Source organism: Microtus pennsylvanicus, chromosome 15 (genome assembly GCF_037038515.1).
Source record: "Microtus pennsylvanicus isolate mMicPen1 chromosome 15, mMicPen1.hap1, whole genome shotgun sequence".
Classification (NCBI taxonomy): Eukaryota; Metazoa; Chordata; class Mammalia; order Rodentia; family Cricetidae; genus Microtus; species Microtus pennsylvanicus.
In genome coordinates, this window is record NC_134593.1 from 43,670,803 (window position 1) to 43,694,985 (window position 24,183).

General features: G+C 40.0%; 1 protein-coding gene across 1 annotated transcript in view; it reads right to left on the reverse strand.

Moving 5' to 3' along the window:
• Positions 1-1,994: 1,994 nt before the first annotated feature.
• Diaph3 (diaphanous related formin 3) overlaps positions 1,995-24,183 on the reverse strand; it is a 449,402-nt gene continuing 427,213 nt past the window's right edge. The window contains exon 28 of the mRNA XM_075949702.1: positions 1,995-3,160. Within this exon, the coding sequence (XP_075805817.1) occupies positions 2,901-3,160 (260 nt within the window). The 3' untranslated portion in view covers positions 1,995-2,900. The remainder of the gene's footprint in view (positions 3,161-24,183) is intronic.

Genomic DNA, 24,183 nt, shown 5'->3' on the forward strand with positions numbered 1-24,183 from the left:
TTAGCAGTTCACATCTTAGTACCTATGACATTCCAGAAGTGACACCGTGCAAAGAAAAGCTTGCTGCAGCACCAACCATCAAATCCGCCTCCAATACACACGCGATCACACATAATGGGGGAACTTGAGAAGATGCATGAAACAGCTGTGTACACTAGCCAAAATAATTTAGTTGATTAGTAAACTCAGAACCACATTGGATATTTCAAAACAAGAACAAATCACTCAGGAAATAAAAATAATTTTTAAGTCATTTTGAAATCTACTTTTGAGTAGATGTATCCTGTAACTGAAAGGATCACAATATTTATGCACACATGGAAACTGATGTGGATATATGCAAAGTTATGTACACAAAGTATATGCAAAGTTGTTAATAATATTTGTGCACTTAAGCAAAGCTATTTTGTCATACTATATGCATGCTTGTTTTTACCTCTGGTTAGGAAATATTGTCTATTGATGCAATTTTAGGATAGATTTACTATATTGCACTATACATTTATATTGTATATAATGTATACATATATAATATACTCATATATATTGTTAACATTTTGAGGTCATTGTCTTCATTTGTTTAAAGATTTATTTTTATTTTTATAATGTGAAGACTTAGTCTTTTTTTTAAAGCCTTAGTTTTTAAGCTATATAGATATTAAGGATTACAGGTCAATAGTCACCCACGTTTGTCATACTTATAGTCAGGCTACTCAGATTCTCTAGATGCGCAGATGTACTCTGAATAGATAGGTAGCCGTCAATCACTTCACTTGTGTGTGTGTGTATGTATAAATATATCTGTGTGTGTTCATATGTATGTTTATAATGACTGGAACTGGATGACAGTGGAGGCTGGGATCCTATTATGGCATGGGCAAAATGGGGTATAGTTAGAGTCCAAGCTCAAGGGGCTAAGCACAGGAGAGCTGATGTCTGAGAGCTCGAGAATATGGAGTTTGATTTTGTTTTACTGTTTGTGCCATGAAAAGATTGGATGATGTCCATCATGCGGGGAAGAACAATCTTTTATTCTGTTGATATCAAGGTTAACCTTTTCCAGAAGGACTCTCATAGACCTACTCAGAAATTATATTTTACCAGCTATCTGGGGAATCCTTAAATTGGCATCAAATAGTAACTATCATTATTGCTAATTCAAATGAGCAGATTATAGTTAGAAACAGAACCGCAGCATCTGTCCTTAAAGGCCATGGCTATAGTTTTCACGCACAGTTTGGCTAAAGGAGTATTATGGATTTTAGAACCCTAATCATTCCCATAGCCCTTAGTTAAGTGGAGTATAAAGGAAGGCTCTCCAATAGAAAGTGAATGGCATTCAATCTCTCACCGGAGTTTTCCATCCCATCACTCTGGTGTGTTCAGAACCATCTCTTGTCATTTGTGAGTACGGGGGTGGGAGGGAAGAGGAGCCATACAGGTCAGACAGTGGTAGCACACACCTTTAATCCCAGCAGTCACACTAGTTAGCCATAGAGGCCAGGCAGTAGTGGTACACACCTTTAATCCCAGTATAAGGTGCAATGAGACAGGAACTCACTCTCTTTTAGTCTGAAGATTTCATAGAGGTAAGAGCTCTCTAGTGGCTTAGCTGCTTTGCTTTTCTGATCTTCAGACTGAACCCCATTATCTATCTCTGAGCGTTTATTATTTGTGCTACACTCACTATAGTACTGTAGGACCAAATTATTTCCCACATGCTATGGTTAATGCTTCTTTAACGTCTATGAACTGGTCCATAGTACTAATTAATTGTATTAACATGGAGCTGAAAGGAGGTGGCAGCTTAAATAAGGACATCAAACGCAGTAGACCACAGCAGACTAGTTGTGTATAGCTGCCTTTGACCAGAAAGTTAGAAAGGACTTCCTCATTACAAGTAATAGAGCAAACGAAACATCAGAGCACAAAGTCCGCCTCCATCATCCATAGAATATGTGTGAGAGAAGGAAGACAGGGCTCTTTTAGTGCAAGCAGTGAGTTTATTCTCTTTGATAAGGATTAACAAAGAAACAAGGCCAAAGGGAGGTACAATTGAAACATTTGTGTGCAGAAACTTTTCTTGAAACGCTCAGATTGTTGCTACAATTATTGATTGTCAACTTAAAGAAATGGAAACCCTAAGTTTGTTCAAAAATAAAAATGTATTTCTTGGGAAACTTAAGAATAATAATTTTATTCCAGAGCAATAATTACTAGGGTAAAAGTACTCTCTTGGCTAAGACCAAGAGTTTGGGACAGTACTCTGATACTGCATGCATACATTCCAACTTCATATTTCTACTTTGCAAAATGTACATAAATTTTGCAAAGAAAGTGCATACATTCCTCCCTTTTGGAAATGTGCTCAGATGCCTTCCAGTGTCGAGTTAACATGAATCAACACTGACGATAACGAGTGTGCTGGCCATTACAGTTCTGATACACAGTTATATGTTTCTGATGCTGCACTGAAAGCATTTGGGCCAATACAGATAGAAAATATGGACTATGTATGGACAGACACCAGGTTTCATTAATGTTGAAGTGGTAAATATTATGACCTAAAAGGATGTCATTTTCTTAAAGATACGTGGTTGAACACATGGTTGCCTCCTTGACCTCTAGAGCAACATGTATAATTTAACCAGCAAATACAGAACAGATGAATACCAAAAGACAAAACAAGCATTAAAAAAGCCCATTACAATCTTGAAAAAAACCAAAACTTCAAGTACATGGAAAAGCACTGCAATCACGTATTCAGCTTTGTACTTTCTAATATATATCATAATTTAAAACTATATAAAGTCACTGACATAAAAGCAACTTCTCAAGTGTTACAGCTGAAAGCATGGCTTTGTGTTTGGCTTAATCATTTTTTTTTAAACCAGTTTAATTTATAAAGCTCGTAATCTTGCCAGCAGGGCTTCAACTTCAGGAACAGATTCGCTTTTAGAAATAGAGCCATGAAGTTCCATTTCCTTTTTTCTGTTGCTTTCTGCGTTACAGGCTTCCTTCTCGGCTGCCTTGATCCTCCCTGTAGACTTACGAGTGTCTAGATTATAATTAAGCTCCTTCGCGGCCGGAATCCTGGTGGAGTTGCCATTGATACTGTGGTGTGGACGTGACCCTTCTGTCAACTGCACTTTCTGGTTTTCTACAGTAAGGAAAAAAGAAACAGGAAACTGGTCAGTGTGAAAGCCAAGGTCCAGGTATGTTATAAAACATGATTTAATTATTCAATAAATAAGTCATCTTGGGCAGACTAAAAATAGCCAGTAGAAAGGCAGACATAAATATGCAGAGGTTAAGAATCAATGGAATTATAGAAGACTATTGCTTATTTTTTTTCTTTAATGTTGAAATAACGGTGACCAAGAAATTATCAGAGTTTTGTCCCATGCTTCATTCAGGATTTGAGTCAAACATGAACAAAATGCAGAGGCCTTCCCTAACCATTTCAGGTGGGCCTTGTCCTGATCTTCCCTGTCACTCTGCTCCTTCCCTCACAGCATCATGGCAAGCACATGTGCCCACTGGGTGTCTTTTCACTAGCATGCATGATCTACGAAACAACAGCAACTTTATTTTAAACACTGGGTAGTGTCAGTATCTACAATAGCTCTGGGTAAACTGTGTTCAGTAAACACACTGGGTTAATAAACAGTCTGCATAGATTATGACCCAACAGAAAATTAGACTAACAAAAGAATTAGAACAAAAGTGAGGAGGATTCTCCTAAGAATTTGAAAAAAAATACATCAAAAGGAAAAATGAAGTTGTCAGGCAAATTGTATTACCTAGCCAACCATAATTAGATAATTTTGTCATAATGAAACCGAGTAGTATGTCCACATCTTCTCATATACCCATGCACACAAAAACACAAACATACTGGCAAGTGGTTGTGATCTTGACTCCATAATAGGCAGTGATTAAATGGCTGATTAATTTTCTCAAAGAGACCTAAAATTTCTTCTAATTAACTAACTCTCACATTTTACAACCTTATGAGCGACTCTCTCACAGCTCTCCAACTTTTAAAAAGCAGATAGCCTCAATATTCATGTAACCTTGAGCAGGGTTTGAAAATGGCTCCAACAAACTTGACATGACATTTAAAGTTTTTTGGTTATTCGCTGAGAGATGTTCCATTATCCCAATAGTAATGACTTTGGAGCGCAAGCAGTCACTCATGACAGTGTGTTTTATGTGAGCGCTGAAAATTCCAACCGAAAACAGCTTGTACATTAAAAGGTGGCTGCTGAAGATATTTACTGCACTGTCATTTCCTGACCAGGGGCTTCCAGTGATGGATGAGTATTTTACACAGTTTCTTGGACAATCTCTACAAATTTTAGAAGTATGATCAGCTTTTAGCTGTTGGAAGAAAATAAATACACTTTTCTTATCACTTTCTCTATCAGGTGGGCAATTGTTACTCAAAAATCAAAATCTAGCAAAGCAGCGATTTTTTCCTCTCCCTTAAAGGAGTTTATGTGCTGCAGCTCATAGCGCGCACTCTGTGCCTGCAGCAAAGAACACACAGGCCTGGTGGTTCTGCAGTTCCCATGGTCACATAAATTAATTTTATCTTGTATCCACCATCTTCCCCCAAAAGGAGTGTGGAAAATGTATTTGTGGCTAAGTGTTGATTTTCACTCAGTGTACCGCTCATTCCCAAACCTTTCTATCATCCCTGGTCATCTGAGGTCTTGTACACTACTCCATCATGAGACTTCCTAGGCAGTGCTATTTAAAACCTTGGATTGCTGAGATTACACTGGCAAGAATATGAATCTGGTAATAAAGAAAATAATGCATAAAGGTTTACAGCTTCTATAGCTATACATGGTCAAGGCCAGTTCTGTATGTGGAAAAGTAAAAATAAAAAAAATAACATGGGATTTTATGTAGACATGGTACGAAATCTCATCTTAGATAATTCAATCCCCTTGAATCTCAGATTGGAATAATAAATCTCAAAAGTAGTTGTGGGGATAAAAGGACACAGTCTGGGTGGCTACTGTATGGTGGTACTGTCCTAACTAGGGTTACTATTGCTGTGATGACCCGAAGACCAAAGCAGCTTTGGGAGGAAAGGGTTCATCTGGCTTACACTTTCCCATCACTTTTCCCTACTGAAGGAAATCAAGACAGGAACTCAAACTGGGCAGGAAACTGGAGACCAGAGACAGCACAGAGGTTATGGAGTAGCACTGCTTACTGGCTTGCTCAGCCTGCTTTCTTCTAGAACTCAGGACCACCAGCACAGGGTGGCTTTACCTACTATGGGCTGAGCCCTCCCCTATCTATCACTAATCAAGAAAATGCCCTACAGCTGAGTCTTATGGAGGCATTTTCTCAATTGAGGTTCCCTCTTTTCAGGTGACTCTAGCCTGTGTCAAGTTGTCATAAAACTAGCCAGGGCACTTACCCTTCCTTCTTTTTTCAAAACCTACAGGAGCTGCTCATCTGTCATCAGGATATGGGGTTTACGTGGAGGCTCTGCCCTGACTTTCCAGTGCTTAGCAGAGAGGGCGGAAATACTATCTTATGGACATCCTGTATTTATTAAGCAGCTCATCAATTTACAAAGATTAAATTCACCACCATGTAACAGACTGAGGAGCAAAAGCAAAGAGAGGTTTGGCCATGTGCATACGCTAGTTATTAAGTCAGTGGCAGAAGCCAGACACGGTCTCAGGAGCAATGGAACTGTCTCAGACAAAGCTGAACATCTTTCTGCCACAGAAAAGTGCTAAGTAATTCAAAGCCGAGCTACACAATAACTTTGTAAAGCAGAGAGATACAGACAGGAACTACCTTATCAGAGCACAGTCAAGGTCAAAACATCATTCCTTTCTGTTCTAGTCTCAATTAAATTGATGACTGAATTCTAAGCATGACCTCAATCCATTGCAAAATCCGAATCCATTCATCCTTCATTTTCCTAGGCAACCAGCTCATACCCCTTCTTCTTTTTTCAAACCTCCAGCATGTGTATCCTCTCTCATTTGGTTCCTAGATACAAGTAACTAACTTCCACCAAAACGAAACTTCCACCAGAAGCTCCCCTTAACGTCTAGTATCTACCCATACCTTCCGTCACGTTAGGATGGATCAACATTCTGCCACTCCGAGAATAGCCTGGAAGCTCTCACTTCTGCTGTGCTATTGACAAGCCATCTCTTTGGCAGCTACGCTCTCCCTACTGAACTGTCAAGGCTTAGCTTTCTTGTGATCATTCCTGTTCTGGCTAGTTTTATGTCAACGTGACACAAGTCAGAGTCATTTGAAAGGAGGGAACCTCAAATGAGAAAACCCCTCCACAAGATCCAGCTCTAGGGCATTTTTTTAAAAATTAACAATGCATGTGGGAGAGCCCAGCTCACTGTGTGTGGGGCCATACTGGGCTGGTGATCCTGGCTTCTATAAGAGAACAGCCTGAGCGATCCAGTAAGCAGCCCCCTCCATACCCTTTGCATTAGCTCCCGCCTCCAGTTTCCTGCCCAGTTTTAGTTCCCATCTTGGCTTGCTTCCGTGATGGAGTACAGTGTGGATGGATAGGTAAGCCAAATAAACCCTTTCCTCCTGGATTCTTCGGGCATGGTGATTCATAACAGCAACAGAAACATTAACTAAGACAATTTCCCTCAGCATCCAAGTTTGTTGTGATAACTCCAAAGTTGAGAAAGACATTTCTGTTTGCTTTCACTTCTGCCCTAGCTACACACTTAGTGCTTGGTTCCTTCTAAAGAAAACGGAGACAGGTTCTTGTCTCCGTTCTCACTCACATTCCTCTTGAACCTGCACTCATCCTTTTGACATTTTACTCTTCTCAGTCAGCTCCTGTGAAAGTCACAAGTGAACTGTGTGTTGAGAAAAAGAAGGACCACAGCTATTTGGGCATCTCTGCCTACCAAGCTACAGTTGAAATGTCCAGCATAGTCTTGGTGTCTCCTTTAGTGCTTTGGTGTCTGAACTTCTCTGGAGGCTAAGGTCAATAACAAGGGAGCCAATGCAAGCAAGAACAGTCAGATCCTTCTGAGAAACTCAAAATGGTCACGGGTTTGCCATTTGGGATGAGATGATAAGAGAATAGCATGGTGATTTCAGAGATACTTTCATGGGAAGCCACGGGTAAGAAGGTGTGAAGAAGGCAGAAGTCAGTCTCCAAATCACAATAGAAACCTGCTTGAAGCGCCTTAAGAGGAAGAGCTGGCAGCCCTGTTAGGAGTTCCAGATAACTTTTCACTCCCAGAACCCATATTCCCCTCTGCACCCTGACAGCCCAAATCCTGGCCCTTACTTTCCATTTGCATTACAGTCTTAAATAGCGGACAAACAACACAGGGGTGGCAGTTCTGTAAGTCAGAGTGCATAGGTGTGCGGAGGCATAAGTAAAGTATAATTTGATGTGCAGGTGGATTTTGTTTGTTTGTTTTTTAGAGACAAGGTTTCTGTCTTGGAACTAGCTCTTGTAGACCAGGCTAGCCTTGAACTCACAGAGATCTGCCTGCCTCTGCTTCCCGAGTGCTGGGATTAAAGGCGTGTGCCACCACTGCCTGGCTCAGTTAGATGGTTATAAATACATTATGGCACACTTGGACATATGGACTCAGTGAAAGGTGAGGCTGGTGCTGCGATCAAAAGAGAAGCATTCTATTTATCCTCCACAGAAATCTTTGCCAACACACATTTTATACCGGATACTAAATGTACTAAGGCAAAGTAAGATTATTGCTTAATTTTCTTTTTTTTATATTTATTTATTAAAGATTTCTGCCTCCTCCCCGCCACCGCCTCCCATTCCCCCCGCCTCCCCCGATCAAGTCCCCCTCCCTCATCAGCCTGAAGAGCAATTAGGGTTCCCTGACCTGTGGGAAGTCCAAGGACCACCCACCTCTATCCAGGTCTAGTAAGGTGAGCATCCAAACTGCCTAGGCTCCCCCAAACTGCTTAATTTTCTAAAGGGAGTACTTTGGTACAATTTTATGAATCAAATCTCATGCTTTCCTTTTTCCCCTTTAAGACATTATAATTGATGTCTGTGGATGATATGTCCAGGACTCCTGCCAATACTCAGGGCTTCTGGTAATGGCAGCACAGATAGGCAAAGAGCCAGCTACTGTTCTTAGTATCAAACTACTAAAGGATCCAATCCATATACCCCATGTATTTGTGTGTCCCTGGAAATAAGCAGGGCAAGAACACATAGTATTTTACTTTAAAATAGGAAGACTCACTAATTCAATTTAACTCACCATATGATTCTTACTATAAGTGAATCAGGGAGCCCACTAGAGCTTTACTTCCCCCTGTGAATTAAAAGTTGTACTGCTGGAAAGCAAATTGATCTTAAACGCAGAGATCCCAGTGGACATAAACATAAGAATCAAAGCTGTAAACAATATCCAGTGTCGGGTTCCATATGGTGTTTGGCAGAATATAGATTTAAATGATAACAACATTCAAAAACTCCAACATCTTCAACTACCATTTCTATTGCTTCCCCAGAAACACAAAGACATGGGAATCTAGGAAAGATGCTGGTAACACATGCACGCATGCACTCGTGCGCACGCACACACACATATACACGCATGCACAAACACACAATGCCCACACGCACACATGCACGCACATATACACACACAATGTGGCACCTAAATGAGGAAGTATTTCAGTCAAAAATCCTGGTGGATGACCCTTGGGGAAACCCGAATACATACTCCAACTCAGTGAGGCTCCTTCCTTTAAATCAGTATCCCATACTCCCTCACCTTGTGGTACTCATGGGCGCTGGCTTCTTAGGAGTGCTAATTCTCCAACGAGAAATGAAATTGAGCTTCTACCTTTGCTGCCAATGGCAAACTTGGCAGTTTTGACTGGAGGAGGAACGCAGAACGCTGGTGTCCCAACGTGACTTCAGTGACATTCAGTCTTGTGGAAATCTGGTGTCTTTTTACAGTTCCTTACCTTTGCTCTTAACTATTGCTTTGACTTACTAAGTAGCTGTGCTCTTTCACTTCAACAGAAGTTTTATTAGGGGACAAGGAGTGAATAACCCATAAATACAATTTTTAAGGCACCACTGGGTATGCGCAATCGTAAAGCGTGTGACAAATAGATGTTTTTAATCTATGCGATAAGTAAAGGTAGAGCTGGCTGCCAGTAGTCAATATCTCTGGGGTTTCTTACTGTTGATAAACTGGTGCTATGAATAGTTGTCTCCCCTTAGCTTCATTTTATTCTTTGACACATACCTATATGTATATAACTTACACATATATTTCTGATACATCTTTGTATTTGATTTCTTTCAGAATTTTTTATTTAAATTGTGTGTGTTCATGCATCGTGTTTGTGTGTGCGTACACGCATGTGTACCATGGAATACATGCAGAGGTCAGAGGACAACGTTTGGGATCTGAGTATCTCCATTCACTTTTATGTGGGTTCTGGGGCTCAAGCTTAGGGCATCGGGCTTGAGCAGAGTTTATCTGCTGTGCCATCTCATGGACCCCATGTATTTGAGTCTTATAAAAGCCCTTGTGAAAGAGGTGATATATTTATGTGTTTACCACAGTTTATACTCAAAGATGAGGAGGCAGAGACTTCTGTCAGGCAGGGCTAGAGACAGAAGTCAAATCATCGCAGCCCTGGTCGCCATTGTCTACTGTGATAATGCCCCCTATACACATCGACAGAGTCATCCTCTTTATCTGACTCCTGCATGCTGGGATAACACAGTGCACCACTGTGTGTGGCATTCTGTTTTATACATTTCTGGGCCTTCCACCTTCTCCACTGAACTCTCTTAAGCAACCAAATCTCTCTGTTCATTTCTCACAAATAGGTTCTTGGGCTGCTTTTCTGTCCCTCCTGGTTTCTCTCATCCAAGGCTCCATCCAGCTCAACCATCTCTCTTCAGAAGATTATGAGTTTTTATTTTCACCCAACAATAAAGCTTCCATGCAGTGCACCATGGCACCCGTACACATTTCAACACAAGCACTCTACCACAATTTCATGGTTGAGCATACATACCCAAACCAAACTCCCACATGCAAAGCATCATCCTGTTCTGTTTAGCCCAGGGAGCCAGCTGTCACCTCTGCTTACTATCCTGTGCTTACAGCTATCTAGGCCCACCAGGTTTGTGATCAGAGATGTGTGGCTGGGTAGGCACTAAGTATTTGGAATACCGCCTGTCAGGGAGTGGATGGTAACAATTGGATCAGTTGCCCCTGTGTTTTATGAGGAAAAGTTCTGAGAAATAGCAGGATGAGGTAATAATACAGTTATTATTAACCACAAAATATACATTTGAAATGTCCTTTAGATTTTTATTTGTGTGTGTGTGTGTGTTTTAGCCCTAATGACAAGCATGAACACCTCCATGCTATCAGGAAGAGACTGAGGTTGAAAGGCTGGTGTACTGCCAAACCCATATAGTTTTTGCCACTTGTTGGAGAACTCTGTTTAAATCTTAGGACCCCATGTTTTTGAAGGCCACAGTAAATACATACTTAGAAGTGGAAAGGACACTTATTAAGCTAAAGCATATCAGGGAGACTGAATCTCTGTAGGCATCGCTTGGGTGCTTCAGTGGAAAATGAACAGTTAAATAAATACATAGGAAGCTATTTTTCTGAAGTCATTTATAAGCCTTCTCTGAGAATGTACACTTTTCAGTAGTTCCCTTTGTTTATATTTTAGATACTTTCTAATTCCACATCAGATATTTCAAAAGCACAGATGTTTTTTCTGAATGGGAAACTTGGGTATTTCTATCCCATTCCGTTTTGATTTATAGAATCATGTAATGTTGAATTGTGTAATCTTTGGATTGGAAAGACCTTAGCTATTTGGCAGAACCATCTATCCAAAGTTTAAATTCCATTTGCTTAGCTTTGAAAATAGATGGCTTAAGATTGAAGATTTCCAGTCAGATCCTGAAAATCTCACAATCAGAAGGCAATGGATTCCCCTCTCAACAGCCCTGAAAAGATCACATATTTATTTGCTCAGCATTGGTTCTCATGAAATTTTTTTCAATGGCTCTACTGACCTCCTCCATCAAAAAAAAAAATACGCCTCTGTTAAATAAAGGTAATTCCTTTTTCACCTACCAGTCTCCAAGTATTTGAAAACAAACAAACAAACAAACAAACAAACACCAACCCATGAAGTGGGCATCTACAGAGACAGCTGAAACAAGCTGTGGGAACTCATGAACTCTAGACTGACAGCTGTGGAGCCTCCAAGTGATTGAAGTAGGCCCTCCATACGTGGGAGACAGTTGTGTAGCTTGGTCAATCTGAGTGGCCCCCGACAGTAGGACCAAGATCTATCCCTGGCACATGAGCTAGCTTGTTTGAGCCCATTCCCTAAGGCGGAAAGCCAATTGATCTATGACATAATGCATCTAATTCTTAATTTCTGGCTCCTTGAAGACCCAGCATTGACTCCAAAATGGCACTATCAATAGAGGTATAATAAAAATCACAAACGGGCTATATATGCAATATAAAAATTTACCAAAGCTATAATGCGTACTGAAAAAAAATCAGGTAAATGTTATTTTAATTAATGAATATTATTTCCAACTGGAAGTGAAAAGCAGTAAGTTAACAAAATTTTTAACACTGCTTTTTTGTTTTCAGTTGTTACAAATGTTATTTTGTATTTGTTGCACGCCTTGTTTCCAACTAGTTATATTTTAGGAGGACAAGAGCTATCTCTGCAGTTGGCAGCTGCCCTGGTCCACACATAGACACAGAGCTCCTAATGGTTCTGATTGCCTTGCAATGCTCTGGGGGCTGGAGATGTTCACAGAAAATATCTGTGAGGAGCAACAGTGTCTCAAGTTAGATTTGTACTGTAAAGAAAGCTAATCATTGCCCACAGGAGTGCTTCTCAGCCTTCCTAATGCTGTGACCCTTTAATAAAGTTCCTCATGTTGTGGTGACCACCAACCATAAAATCACTTCACTGTTACTTTATAAACTGTAACTTTGCTATTGTTATGAATTGTGATGTAAAATCTGTGTCTTCTGATGGTCTCAGGTGACCCCAAGAGGTCACGACCCACAGATTGAGAACCACTGGTCTATAGCCACACCACCTGAAAGTACCTGATTTTGGAGGATAAATAGGAATTCGCCTGGTTAGTACTAGGGTGGGAAAAACATAACAATTATAATCATTACTATTACAAAATTAGTGACAATAACAAAAGCCAAAATTAGTAACAGTAACAAAAGGAATTCTTAAACAATACAGTTCAAATTTCAATAAGCCATATGCCAAAGGAAACCAATACTGCTCATTAATCCAAGCTTACTAAAAATACTTCTATAATGGATTTGTCCCTATATAGAAATATTAGTTTCGTTGGTTAAAGAAAAAGTCACCCAAACCAAGATTTTAGCTCACTTTTGCATGGACTAGTATATGTAACTTTGTAATATGTTTACAAATTTTATGCTGATCATAGTACATAATTAAACAGAAATGTGTTATCCAAACTTCATACAGAAGTAAAGTGCAGATACCAATATATTCTTAATATTGAGAGAAAAAACCTTCCCAATCCCCAATTTCTATGGAGTCATCAATAAAGAAGGAAACCTACCGATGGGATATGTATTACTGTAGGATGTAATTTTATAGAAATATCTTGTATTCAAAGAGACTGACCTTCTGCTGGACCACAGAGCCAAGATAATAATACACCTTGAGATCACTTAAGACTTAGTGGCAATCCTGCTGTACACTCAGCCCTTTAAAGATGAACCTGCCTATAAAAGAACAGTGTAACAGCCAGCCTTACTCTGCTTTGGGTTTTCCATGCAATCCGTTTTTACAACCTAAGGTAAAGTGCAGCTTTAACCTGAAATTATATACTCTCCCACACCACTAACTGTGAGTAATCTAAGTGTGTTGTGGTAATCATTTGCGGTAGATATCCAACAGTTAGAAAAAAATCTTACACAATAAATATCCACCACAAATGTGGCAAAACCCATGTGGATATAAGTTGATGGTGTCTGCAGTTCATGTTCCCTCTACTGGGTAAGTTGGGATCAAGGAAATAACTTCTTTCCTTGAACAAAACTCTGTTAGAAATTTCTGTAATGTATCTTTCATTCTGTTCCCACATAATGCTTTCTGTGTTGTTCAATAAACACATAGAAACGCCCTTTATATAGGGACAGACCGTCAAATGTAGGGCAGTCACATATAACAGACAGGTCACAGATAAGCCAGTAACCTCTAACTACAGGCTGATGGGCCCCACAGTGAGAAAAGCGGAGCATGCAAATTAAAACCTGGGTTTGCTCTTGGCCAAATTAATCCAAGAGGAAGAGCTTCATTCTCACCCCTTAATATGACAGCAGTGTTATTTATAAGGTGTTATTATCTATAACACACATTATAGAAGGAAAAGCAGTGGCGTTGAAGAAAGCAACGCTCCAGTGTGCAGTGTTTCACTGTGATCGTCTCTTGTATACAAACAGTTACACATTCTTGGAAACCTGGGTTTTGTGAATGGGAAAACAGACAAAAGCCAGAAATTAAAATCATGCTCACAAAACTTGAATTCTAACACTGACATGTCTTCTGCTGCGACAGTCCATGAGATGACATTTTTATCTAGCCTTCAAAACTCCACGAGGCCATGTTGCCATTTAGGGATTTTGTTTTACTTCATTGTTGTGCATACCATGGAAGTCAGAAGTATCTGATTTACTAAACACAATTTGCCTTTGCAAATAAAGTTGGTTTTTCTTGTTTGACATTGTATTTGTCAGAGCAGGACGTATGCCAGGGTAAGGGTTAGCTGCCTTTGGGAAAAGCTGATAGACTGGTCTGTTTTGATTGTCCTCTTCATGGCTCAGTAGTGTTATCTATCCCCCAATCAACTGTACCAAGTTCGATTATACAAACTGGTACCGTTTTTAAGAGTTCAGACTCATACACTTCAAAAAAGAATCTGAGTTGACTTGTAGCTGTGACCTAATAGGGAGCAGCTCAGGCCAGACTACTCTTCCCACCTCCTCGTTCCAGCATGAAAAAAGAAAGTAAATCTCTCAGGTGATCTTCCTCAACTTCCATTATTACAGACTTACAGGTACTGCCCTTCTCCCTGAAGGAAAATTTTGCAAGGTAACCTCAGAAAAAATGCTGATATATTCTGAATTTCTCTGAGCTCATACCCCACACAGACTGCCCTATGAACAAAACAGAAAAAAAGAATCTAGCAAACACCTTGGGCACAGACTATTCTACTCCAAAGGTGAGACTGATTTTGCTGTTAAAGTCTGCATCGCTGTCTCCCCTTAAACAGGACCTTGTATGACATCTTTAAGGAAAAACATTAACAGGTAATAAATAAAACAGGTAATACAGTAGAAAGAATCAATGAATCCAGAGAAATGTTCAAGAGCTTTAAGTCATCTGAGAGATGAAGGGAGAACACAGCTGAGGGTAAAAGCAAATGTAACTCATTTCTAGAACTGTCATACAGACCCGAGGCTCTGGGTGCCGCACTGTCCCTGGTGCTTAAAGCACTTCTGACTTAAAGCTGACTTCTGACTGTTTGGGCTGAGTGAAAAAATACAGACCTTCATTTTAAAGGTGAGATTTTCTTGATCAGCAAAATAACCGAGGCAATGAGGACCTTTCTCAGAAGCTGCTCCCTTTTAATGAGGAAATCAGCAAAAGGAATAGGTCAGTGTCACTTCAGTTATTTTCATGCAAATAAAATACCCAGTTTGGTTTCTATGAAACTCCAGGCTTGCACTGGGATCTCTGAAAAATTGCTTTCTGTAAACAGCTCATTTTTAATGCTTCCTTGGCTGCGTCTGTGCTTTCTAAGACTCCATGGACACACAAACAGATCGGACCACACAATTCCCTCCTTCCATTTACTGCTATAGATTCCTGCCTCGGGCTCTTCTTGCCAGCAGGGACTGTTAACTCAAAGCCCTGCTTCCACTCTCTTCCTGGGGCTTTGGAACACCTCCTGTCTCTATGGTAACACAAAACACAAAGCACTAGAAAAGTACTGTACAGTGGGCAGGAAAAAAATCAGAGTACAGTACTCTTGGTAACAGTAGAGAAGGTGCTGACAGCAGGCGGACAGACAAGGAGGAAGGATGGATAATTGTCCTTTGTCCCACTCATCAGACAGTTGCTCGGAAGAGCTACACATGCCTGTATGAAAGAGACCTTGGAGTCTACGGAACTGTATAATCCACATGGTATTTGAAATGAAGAAGAATGTACTGGGGAGCCACAATAGTCATACATTCCTAGGAATTCACAGTTCATTTAACTACTGACAGAAGTAAGTTCTCTGTCAAATAAGCCCCCACATTTAGACATTATGAAAGACATTCACACTGACATCTAATAAATACATTCTAAATACTTTCAAATACATTACAGCTGCACCGAGAGCCACTAATCTATATACAAACCGTTCTAAAAATGAGCTTAGATTTCCCTTCAGCTATGTTCTCCCTCCATATCAATTAATTAAAGCTGTTGAACATTTTTCTGGATTTAATGATTTTATTTTCTACTATATTACCTTTTACTTCATACCTGTTAATATTTTTGCTTAAAACATCAAGCAAGGTCCTGTTAAGGGTTCATGGAGACAATTATACAAAGAAGAAAAATTTACAAACTATTACAGTGTGATGTACTTTAAAAATAATACAAAAGGTGAACCTCACAGAGCAAAATACTTTCTTTTAATGTTTGCCACAGTTAAATATTGCTCTCAGTCTTTTGAACTAGGACATTGTAATAAATGCATGTCTATTATTTTATTGGTTTGAATAACCAGAAGGTTCAGATCTCTAAATTACTAGTCCATTTCAATTTGTTTCCTGGGCACAGACAGCATTTTTTTTAAAAGTTTGTCTCAGATACATGTCAACATATATGAGGAGTATTAAGGAAACCAACTTGAAAATATTTAAGAATTCCCCACATTTACACATTATGAGAGACGTGCACATTGATGTCTAATCAGTACACTCTAAATACTTTCAAAACACTTCATGCAAGTCTATGCAACACTGCTTGGCACTGCTACTAGAAGCTGACTAGGAGCAGGAAATCTCCCGAGGATGTGTGGAGACTGCTTGGCTATGGGACACCAACACAGGGTGGCTGCTCCATTCCCAGTACCTGCCCTCACAGTGGAACAAAGTTGGCTCTGCGTCCACCCTCTGAGACCGCCCTCTACCACAGAGGAGCTTTTGGGAAGCTAATTTTACTTGTAAAACTCTTACTTTAGAAGCTCACATTTCCTTCCCTAGTCTCTCTCTTCTTAAAAACACCCATTAAACTAAGATGTAGCTACAGTTATAGCCACTAGAGGTCAGCCAGTTACACCTGTCACTAATGGATTTTAGTGGGCTTAGTCGGATCCGGAGCAACTTTTGGTGATTTTATCAGCATGAAACAGGCATTCCTTTACAGGACATTGCTAAACCACATAAGGCAGCATGTTTGCTGATTAATTTGTTTCTAAAGCATTTTTGGCATGGGACTACTTTCCTATATTGGCTTTCATTTTATCTAGAAGAGAAAAAAGAAAACATTGTGATGACTGGGTCTTTGCAATGAATGGAATCTCAGAAAATAGGAAGGCTACAAGAGCTGAGCACAGAAGCAATGTCTGTGGTTTTACCAAGTCCACTCGGTAATGGAACCTAGTGAATTCCCCACTCCGTCACTTCATTCCTCAAACACCCTGAACATTTCCTCCAGGCACAGACAAATCTTATGCATTTACAGACCTACATATTAAAGAGCAATTACAATGGGTAAAGTCACTCATCTGCGTAATGAGATTTACTACAGGATATACCAGATCCGTGTTAATGGCACAATTATGAACTATAACAGAGCCCACAGAGAGCTTAGATTTAGCAAAGTATAGTTTCAACACAATCATATCTACTTTTTCAATGTCTTATCAATAAAACGACCACAGGCATCTCCCCCTATTATAGGATGTTTTTAAAAAGTTGGCAATAAAAATGATGCTAAACAACTCAAGTACCCATTTAGTGCCAGTGGGTACACATGTACGTGGTGCCATATTTGGATTCCTTACATAGCTGAATAACGTCTGAGGAAGGAGATTTGAAGTGTGTAGAAACTTTCCCAGGCATGGGGAAGTGCTAAGTTCCTGGCTCCAAACCATAGTGCTGCTGTTTAAATAACATTTATGGCAGGAAGTGTGGAAGATGAGGTAGGCAGCATCACTGTCTCAGTGCTAGGAATCAAGAGGGAGCTATGAGACTCTTCAGTTTTACCCACACTCTTCCTGACAAATGCTCTCAGACTCTATTGCGCTCTCCAGTGAGAGACAACCAGGATTTATTTCCGGGGATTGTGCTCGAACTGTGCCGAGTACTATCTGTTCCTGTCTGCGGAGCTGTCACACGCACAAGAAGCAAACCCACGGTTCGCACTTGCTAGTGCACGAGAGAACACTCAGTGGCATTCCAGCACGTAACATTTTATGTTCATAAGTACTCCTTGTGTCAAACGGAAGGTTCAGAGTTATAAATTCACTTTCTAATGTTCAAATCAAGTGAGGTAATCACAAAAACCTTGGTTTATTTTAAATGCTTAAGCTTTAAGCCTAGTGTTTTCTCACTAGTAATCAATGCTGGACGAAACTCCTTTTAAGGAGATGATGCAATTTCTTAAATCATTTTATTTGTATTCATCCAATCAGCCTTTCTGATCAGCTATATCTCTGAAATTTCACCAACAGTCCCCCCTGATGCCCGTGCTGCCATCTGCCACTGCCCTGTCACTGGATTTTGCTCTCAGGTTCATGTCTTAATCCGCCAGCCACATGTTCAGTAACAAGAACACACGCTATTCAGAGTCTGTGGTCTTTCTGTCCCTTGTGGTATTAAAAACAGAAGTTTTCATGGTTTTATGTTATAGTTAAGAACACAATATGGACAGTATGCTTTTGATCATTTATCAGACTATACAGCTAAGCTGACCTTGGTGTCAGGAGAACAGTGCACAACAAACAGGCCTGGTCCTTGCCTCTAGCATGTCACCAATCTAACCACATCCATATGGTGTATCCTCTGAGATACCCACTTATATCTTGCAACATACACCAGAGGAACAGTTAGAATAGAACAGTGTTGAAGCTTTGATTATGCCCTTTTCTGAGATAGGGGCTTTGTGTGCCTCTGCCTCCTGAGTACTGGAATTTCTGGTATGTGTCACCACATGTGGCTCTATGCCTTTAATTATAGGCACTAACCATAAAAATGTTTTATTAAGTGTGACTTATTTTATTCCTTTTGACAAAAGTCAGGATCCGTGTCTCTTAATAATAACACAAAAGTTTAAGTACTGTGTGTTAGAGTTCACCGGAAAGAAAATTTACTGGGCGGAGGCATTTGCAGAGGAAGTGGTGGCTAAAGGGGCTGTAAGAAATAGATGGTGAGGATTAATTAGAGGAATCTAAGGAGAGCTAACGAGGTAGCATATCCCTCGTTCAAACACAGTTGGAGGAAAAGCATGCATGTATGAAGTATCTGAATCTAGATCAGTTTATCCAGGATAAACTGGACAGGACTGGAAGAATATATAATGAACTCAGTGTTCTGAGGTCTGACTCAGCTCCAGACCTGGTTGAGAATCCTGTCTCACTGAAGTCTTCTTCTTCTCCTGTTGCCAGTGCCACACAAACAGTGGTGGACAAAAGGCTCACACTTACCTTTTACCTTTACTCTCACTCAGTGGCCCACGACTTGACAGTTAGGAACAGGGAAGAACTGCACACAAGACAGCCCTGAGAAAGCCTTCTTAAATCCAGGCTCTCTGTTTACTCCCAGACCTCCCCTTCTTTCCTAAGGAATCCCAAACAGGAGATATACTTAAATGTCTCCTCTACCATCTTCTGTGAAAGAAGCTCTCAGTCTGCTGGTGATAATGTTACCCCCTGGCTATGCTCTGTGTGAGCTAGGCATGACAAGGGTCTTTTATTATGTTTCCCAGTTTGTTTCACAGAGGTTGTTAGCATCCTATGACATAGGAAAAATAAAGCAAGCAAGCAAACAAACAAACAAAACCCTAAACCAAACCAACCAACCAGCAAACAAACAAGACTGGGAGCCTAGCAGCCTCGCTATTCTTTGTGAGACCATGGACAGCATTCTTGGTGTGTTGCTGGGATTGCCTGGCTCCTTTGGAAGCTGAGGGCTCCTAGGGTCTCCTCCTGCAAATTGAAAGCCTTTTACTGGAGGTGAGGCTGGCTTTATCTCACCCCCTGCTGTCTTGACAAATTTGGTTTTAACTGAGCTTACTGCCACGGAACAACCTTTTCATTTATCAAGCAGTATGCTTATTGATTTGTTTGGTCTTTGGTTTACATGAAAGAGAACAACAACAACAAAATTTCCTCTGGCTCATCTACTTAGCTGCAAACTCTACACCTGTGACTACAGAAGCACGGGTTCTGTGAAAAGGTATAGGGGACGTCCTAACCCTTCCTCTCAGTTGTCACGTACTTTCTACATCCTTCAAGAATTCTTAGTCCCTTCAGACTACGCCTTTCCTCCTTTCTTCTCTAAAATGGACAAACAAAACCTGATCAAGTAGATCAAAGGGTTTCCACATAAGTGTTTTCACATGTACAAATGCGCCCACTGTGCAAATATAAAGCACTGATAGGAATCCTCACGCAAACCTTGCCAGTCACTCCCTTGGACCTCTTCTGATGCTTACACAGACAGACAGTAAGAAGAGCTCTGAAGGACAGACAGCTCCCAGTTAAAGCAGAACTACTGACTCTCTGAGATTATTCAATCAAGATATATCTCTAAACGTACTTAAAAAAAAGGAAGACAATTTCATTTCTAAGTCTTTCAATGCATATTTCTTTAGGAAACTGGTGTATGCTTACACATATTATCATTAGACTCATAGCTACAGTGATAAATTCTGAGATATGTATTTATGAGCTAATCTGACGGGAATAGGGTGGGTGGATATCCAAACTCTGAATGACAGATCTGGTGAGAATGGCAGCTGTAATGCTCATGAATTACAGCTCATCATCATTTAAAGTTACCTGACAGCTTCCTGATAAAGCACGATTACAGAAATATCAAGCTTGAGAATTTCAAGGGTCTAGACTTATTAAGGCAAAAAAGAGCCACGGAGAGCCTTTTGGGGGCTGGAGGATGGAAAGGAGACTTCCTTTTCTTAGAGACAGACGCACATTCCACATTCTCCTAAATGTGGTGACTTGTAAACAACTTCCTTCTATTCTCAGGAGTGAGTGAGACCTTCCTTCCTTCCTTCCCTCCCTAAACACATTGCATTCATAAATAAAGTACAAATGAAGACGCTGACAAGAACTGTCCAATGAAAGCTTTTGTTTGAGTAAATTGCAATGCTCTTGCTCTTGTAATTTTGCAATTTCCAAGTGTGTTCACTAGTTTGGCTATTTACTAAATAGGTCTCATGAGAACAGGCGTTTGGACAGAGCATCACATGTAGGGCCAGCTGTATCCTCCTGGGAGGTGGTGACCAAAAAGAAAATTGAGCCCTTGAAGTTAAACTGGGTTACTCTAGTGACAGGAGTGGGAAACAGCAGAGGATCAATGGCTGCTATCACTGTGTAGAGGTAGCTGGTTAATATGAGTGACTGTCAGCTGTGATGGGAGGATGACACTGTTGTTAGTTATGTGGATAAATAATCATCAGGTCATATTTAAAAATCTGTACTCCAAAAAATTGGAAAATCTAAAAGAAATGGACAATTTTCTCAATAGATACCTCTTACCAAAGTTAAAGCAAAATCAGATAAACAACTTATACAAATCTATAACCCTTATGGAAATAAAGCAGTCATTAAAAGTCTCCCAACCAAAAAAATCCCAAGACCTGATGGTTTTAGTGTAGAATTCTACTAGACTTCCAAAGAAGAGTTAATACCAAACTCCTCAAATTATTCTACAAAATACAATCAAAATGTTAAATTCATTTTTATGAGGACACAGACACCTTTATATACAAACCACACAAAGATTCAACAAAGAAAGAATTACAGACCAATTTTGTTCATAAACATTGATTAACAATACTCAATGAAATACTGGCAAACTGAATCCAAGAACACATCAAAGGAACATCCACCATGATCAAATAGGCTTCATCCCAGAGATGAAGGGATGGTTCAACCTATGAAAATCTGCCAATGTAATCCATCATATAAATAAACTGAAAGAAAAGAAAGAAAACCCAGCATGATCACCTGATTAGATGCTGAAAAGCCTTTGACAAAATCCAACTCCCCTTAATGACAAAAGTCTTAGATCAGGGATACAAGGGAAATACCTAAACACAATAAAGGGAATTTATAGCAAGCCTTTATCCAACATCAAATTAAGTAGAGAGAAACGCAAAGCAATTCGACTAAAATCACGAACAAGGCTGTCCTCTCTCTATATCCATTCACTATATAGTACTCAAAGTTCCAGCTAGAGCTGTAACACAACTGAAAGAGATCAAGGGGATACAAATTGGAAAGGAAGGAGTCAAAGTATGGCTACTTGCAGATGATCTGATAGTAGACATAGGTGACCCCCAAAATTCTACCAGGGAAGTCCTACAGTTGATAAACACCTTCAGTGAAGTGGCCGGATAAAGATTAACTCAAACAACTCAGTAGCCCTCCTATACACAAATGCCAAAAAGGCTGAGGAAAAAAAAATCAAGGAAACATCACCCTTTATAATAGTCACGGATAATATAAAATATCTTTGGGTAACTCTAACCAAGCAAGTGAAAGACTTGTACAACAATAACTTCAAGTTTTTGAATATAGAAATTGGAGAAGATATCAGAAGATGGAAAGATATCCCATGCTCATGGATCAGTAGGATTAACATAATAAAAACGAGCATTTTTTACCAAAAGCAACCTACACATTCAACACAATCCATGAAAATTACAACACAATTCTTTACAGACCTTGAAAAGGACAATACTCACACCTTCATATGGAAAAACAAAAAACCCAGAATAGCTAAAGCAATCCTGCACAATAAAAGAGCTTCTGGAGTTATCACTGTCCCTGATTTCAAGCTTCACTATAGAGCTATAGTGATAAAAATCTCATGGTACTGTCATAAAAAGAGAGAGGTTGATCGATGGAATTGAACAAAGACCAAGGTGTACACCCACATACCCATGGACACTAGTTTTTGATAAAGAATCTAGAAATATACAATGCAGAAAAGAAAGCATCGTCAACAAATGGTGGTGGTCTAGTTGGATGCCAGCATGCAGAAGAATGCAGGTAGAGTCATATCTGCATACCCTGCACAAAACTCAAGTCCAAGTGGATCAAAGACCTCAATGTAAAACCAGATACACTGAACCTGGTAGAAGAAAAAGTGGGAGATAGCCTTGAATGCATAGGCACAGGTGACAGCTTCCTGAACAGAACAGCAATCATGCAGGCACTAAGATCACATGAAACTGAAAAGCTTCTGTAAGGCAAAGGACATAAGCAAATCAAATAATCCAATTAAATAAAATGGGGGTACAGATCTAAACAGAGAATTCTCAACAGAGGGATCTCAAATGGCCTAAAAACACTTAATGTTCAACATCCTCAATTGTCTGGGAAGTACAAATCAAAATGACTTTGAGATTCTGTCTTACACTTATCAGATTGGATAAGATCAAAATACACAAGAGACAGCTCATGCTAGCCAGGATGTGGAGCAAGGAGAACATTACACCATTGCTGGTGGGAATGTAAACTTGTAAAGCCACTTTGGAAATCAGTATGGTGGTTTCTCATAAAATTGGGAAGTGATATACATTAAGCTATACCACTCTTGGGCATATACCCTAAGGACATTCCATTCTATCACAAGAACATTAAAGAAAATGTGGTACATTTACACAATAGAGTATTATTACTCAGCTGTTAAATAAATGGCATCATGAACTTTTCACGCAAATGGATGGAACTTAAAAAAAAAATCATCCTGGGTGAGGTAACCCAGACCCAGAAAGAGAAACATGGTGTGTACACACTTATAAGTGGATATTACCTGTAAAGGGTAATCATTCTGTGGTTTACAGACCCAGAGAGGATAAGTAACAAGGGCTCAGATCCACAGTCAAGTATTAGTTGGAGCTTGGGGAATCCTGCAGAAGAGGGGGAGGAAGGATTGTAGGAGCTTGGAGGGGGTCAAGGACACTACAAGAACATAGCCTATCAACTAACCAGGGCCCATAGAGGCTCACAGAGACTAAAGTCACAGTCAGGGAGCCTGCATGGGTCTGACCTAGGTCCTTGGCATATATGTTATGGTTGTTAGCTTGTGATTCTTTTGGGATTTCTAACAGTGGGGACTGTTTCTGACTCTTTGCCTGCTTTTGGGACCCTTTTCCTCTCATGGGGTTGCCTCATACAGCCTTGATATGAGGTATTTGCCTAGTCTTATTATAACTTGATACACCATGTTCGGTTAATATCCGTAGGAGGTGCTCTCTGAAGGGAAAGGTAGACACGGGGGTGGGGGTGGGTGGGTAGAGTAAGTATTGGGGAGAGAGTGGGAGAAGAAACTTTGGCATGTAACATTTGGGGGTGAGCTGTTGGAGAGCAATGTCCTAGAGCTACAGGAGACCTAAGTAGCATTTGGCTTAGTGAGTTCGTAATAAAAGTGTAAAGAAGGGTCAAGAAATGAGTTTTGCTGATTATAAATCTCATTTCTATATGGAACCTTTCCGAGGGGTGATAAGCACAGAAAAGTGTCAAAGGTAGTGTCTCCTTTGTTCTTGTGTGATAAGCTCAAGCTTATATTTAAAGTTAATACTTCAGTTGCCAAAAGTTGAAAATCACTGAACTAGATGTGGCTTTATGCCACGGTTGCTGAGCCATTTCTCAGAAAAAAAAAATTGCTTGGTGGTGTTTAAAATCTTTTCTCCACTCTAAAGCTCTGCAATAGGATATTTAAAAATGATAATAAAATAACGTGATAAACATTTAATGGTAAATTTTTCATGGGAGACGTAGTATAGCCCCCAAACAGGAAGCTCAATCACTAGTGCTTTTGAAACACAGGAAAAGTCCTGACTGTT